Source organism: Genypterus blacodes, unplaced genomic scaffold (assembly GCF_046128005.1).
Source record: "Genypterus blacodes isolate CSIRO-AG114 ecotype Tasmania unplaced genomic scaffold, CSIRO-AGI_Gbla_v1 ptg000380l_1, whole genome shotgun sequence".
NCBI lineage: Eukaryota > Metazoa > Chordata > Actinopteri > Ophidiiformes > Ophidiidae > Genypterus > Genypterus blacodes.
Window position 1 is genome coordinate 1 of NW_027467159.1, and position 2,500 is coordinate 2,500.

Genomic DNA, 2,500 nt, shown 5'->3' on the forward strand with positions numbered 1-2,500 from the left:
GTCCATTTGATTACATTACTCTCAGGACATAAAGTCATAAATGATCTGTTTACTCCTCATCTTCTTCTTCTTCTTCTTCTTCTGTCCTTCATCTGGACACACATCTTCTCATCAACATGTCCTCTTCAGTGTCTCCTCACTCTGCATGCAGGACGTTTGGACCTCAGACGTCTCAGAGGACTCAAGGAGTTTAGACCTCCGGACTTCAGTTTGGATAAAAGCTTGATAGCGTTTGGATAAATGTTTTTCCAGTTTAGCTTAGAGTCACAGATATATTGATCCAGATGTATTGATCCAGATGTTTTGATCCAGATGTATGGATGAGGGTCTTGCTGGCCTGTTGCTGGTCTGTGTGGTGATGTCATTGGGTCAGCAGATCACAGGACAGAAGTCTGTGATCACCTTCTGTTTATGCAACAGATGGATGACACGTTCCCTTTTGTTTCTAATGTGTGTGTGTTTGTGTCTGTGTGTGAGTGTGTGTGTGTGTGTGTGTGTGCTGTGTCTCCATCATCTGTGTTTAGCCATCATCACATCTATTGATGTGTCAAGTTGCAGTAAACAAGCGGCACACTTACAGACCCGCCTACAGCAGACACACGCTCACACACACGCGCGCGCACACACACACACAGACACACACACACAGATGGAACTATGCAAATGCAGTATGCAGTCTGTCCTGAGGGGGGCGTCAGACCCGCCTCCTATCCTCCACATTCATCAGTCAGCTTGAGTTACTCTGTCTGTGTTTGCGTCTCGATCGTTCCGTCAGTGATTGATCACTTTAATAATCGTTTAAACCAAACATGTATCTATATTAATCAATGTTTACATATATTTAAGTTTTTTCTAAAACAGTAAGAATGTTGACTCCAAATGTTTTGTCCACCCAATTCTTTACTTTTCTGTAGTTGTTTTATTATTAAAGCCTCACGGGGGCGATAGAGAGCATTTATACTGCGCTGTTTAAATGTGTGTGTCGGTGTGTGAGTCTCTGCAAACACGCGGAACAAAGAGACACAAACTCTAGAGGATCAGCTGACGGTGCATCTGTGTGTGTGTTTGTTTGTTTGAAGGTGCTGATGTCATCACAGGTCGACACGCACTAGATCTCCGTGGGAACAAGGGAGGCGACGGGTGGAGAGAAGGAGAACCTGTGGTTGATCTCTTCTTGGTGTCCAACGGGTTTTCTAAAGTAAATAAATCATAGATAACAAAAAGATAAAGTCACTCTGGCTTTATTTTCTCTCTCTTCCCTCTCCTCCCCTCTTCCCTTCCTTTCCTTCTTCCTCTCTTCATGTCTGATGGCTTTGCTGCCGGTGTTTATTCATTCAGTCCTTTATGACTCATTTCTCTTGAAGTTTCACAGAAACATCTTCTGTTTTATTTGATCTTTTATTTTTACATCCAATTCCGTTTCCGGTATACAGACACTTAAATTAACGTAAATCCACACATCGGTCAGCTCGGTGCATTCTGGGAACTTTCAGTATGAACAAATGAGCTGAACTAAACGAACATGTAGACATCACAGGTTTCTATATTTCATGTTTGGTGACAACAGCTCAGATGAAATGAACACAACTGCGCATGCGCTAATGTGGGGGGAGAAGCAGGGAGTCCAGGGGGGGGAGGTCGTCCCTGAAGCAGCCGGGGAACAGAGCCTCACTGCCGGGCTGGAGCGGCGGGAGCGGCGGGACACTGTGGAGGAACGGAGCGGAGGAAGACGTCGGCAGCTGAGGAGGAAGCGCCGCCTGAAGGTCAGTGTAAAGCGGCGGGGAGGGGGAGGGGCCATGAGGGTCCGCGTGTGGGGGTAAAAGGGGCGGAGTTGACAGGGAGGAGGCGCAGTGCGATGAGGAGAAGAAGGCGTAGTCTGGAGCAGAGTAGGCGGGGCCACATGCATCCCACTGTGGCACTGTGGCACTGGGCGAGTAGGCGGAGCTATACACCTGAGGAGGCGGAGTCAAACGCTCAGGCACCTGCATGTAAAGTGACGGGGAACTGGTGTGAGGGGCGGGGCCGAGCGAGGACAGAGGAGGGGGAGGGGCTAGAGAGTCCTGTGTTTTGCTGGTTGTCATGGAGACCTCCTGTGGCAGGAAGCTGCTGAAGCAGGGGGGGGGGCTTGAGAAAGGTGGAAGCTCAGGGAAATCGGCGCCGCTGAGCATGTGGGACATTTTGGGGCTTGGCTCAGAGGAAGAGGAGTCAGAGGAGGAAGAGTTCTTATCGCTCCCAGAGTCCTCCACAATATCCGACTTCCTCTTCCTCTTGCGGCGGAAGTTTCCGTTGTCAAACATCTTCTCACAGTTTGGGTCCAGTGTCCAGTAGTTTCCCTTTCCTACAGCGAAGAAGAGGAGGAAGATGAAGAACAGCAAAGGTTTAAAACAGAAGAAGACATTTCTCATCCATCAAAACAGAATGAAACTTAAATCTGTGTTCAGGTTTAGAGTCTGAGAGGTGTCAGAGTCATCGTGGCGTGTTCGTCTCACCTGGGTCGTGT

The 2,500-nt window shown here is 48.4% G+C and overlaps 1 protein-coding gene across 1 annotated transcript in view; it reads right to left on the reverse strand.

Annotated features, from left to right (window-relative positions):
• Positions 1-1,389: 1,389 nt before the first annotated feature.
• LOC142989138 (forkhead box protein I3-A-like) overlaps positions 1,390-2,500 on the reverse strand; it is a 3,804-nt gene continuing 2,693 nt past the window's right edge. Inside the window, exons 1-2 of the mRNA XM_076138557.1 lie at positions 2,490-2,500; positions 1,390-2,338 (exon numbers count right to left, since the gene is read on the reverse strand). The exon at positions 2,490-2,500 is cut by the window's right edge and continues 2,693 nt beyond it. Of these exons, the coding sequence (XP_075994672.1) occupies positions 1,599-2,338; positions 2,490-2,500 (751 nt within the window). The 3' untranslated portion in view covers positions 1,390-1,598. The remainder of the gene's footprint in view (positions 2,339-2,489) is intronic.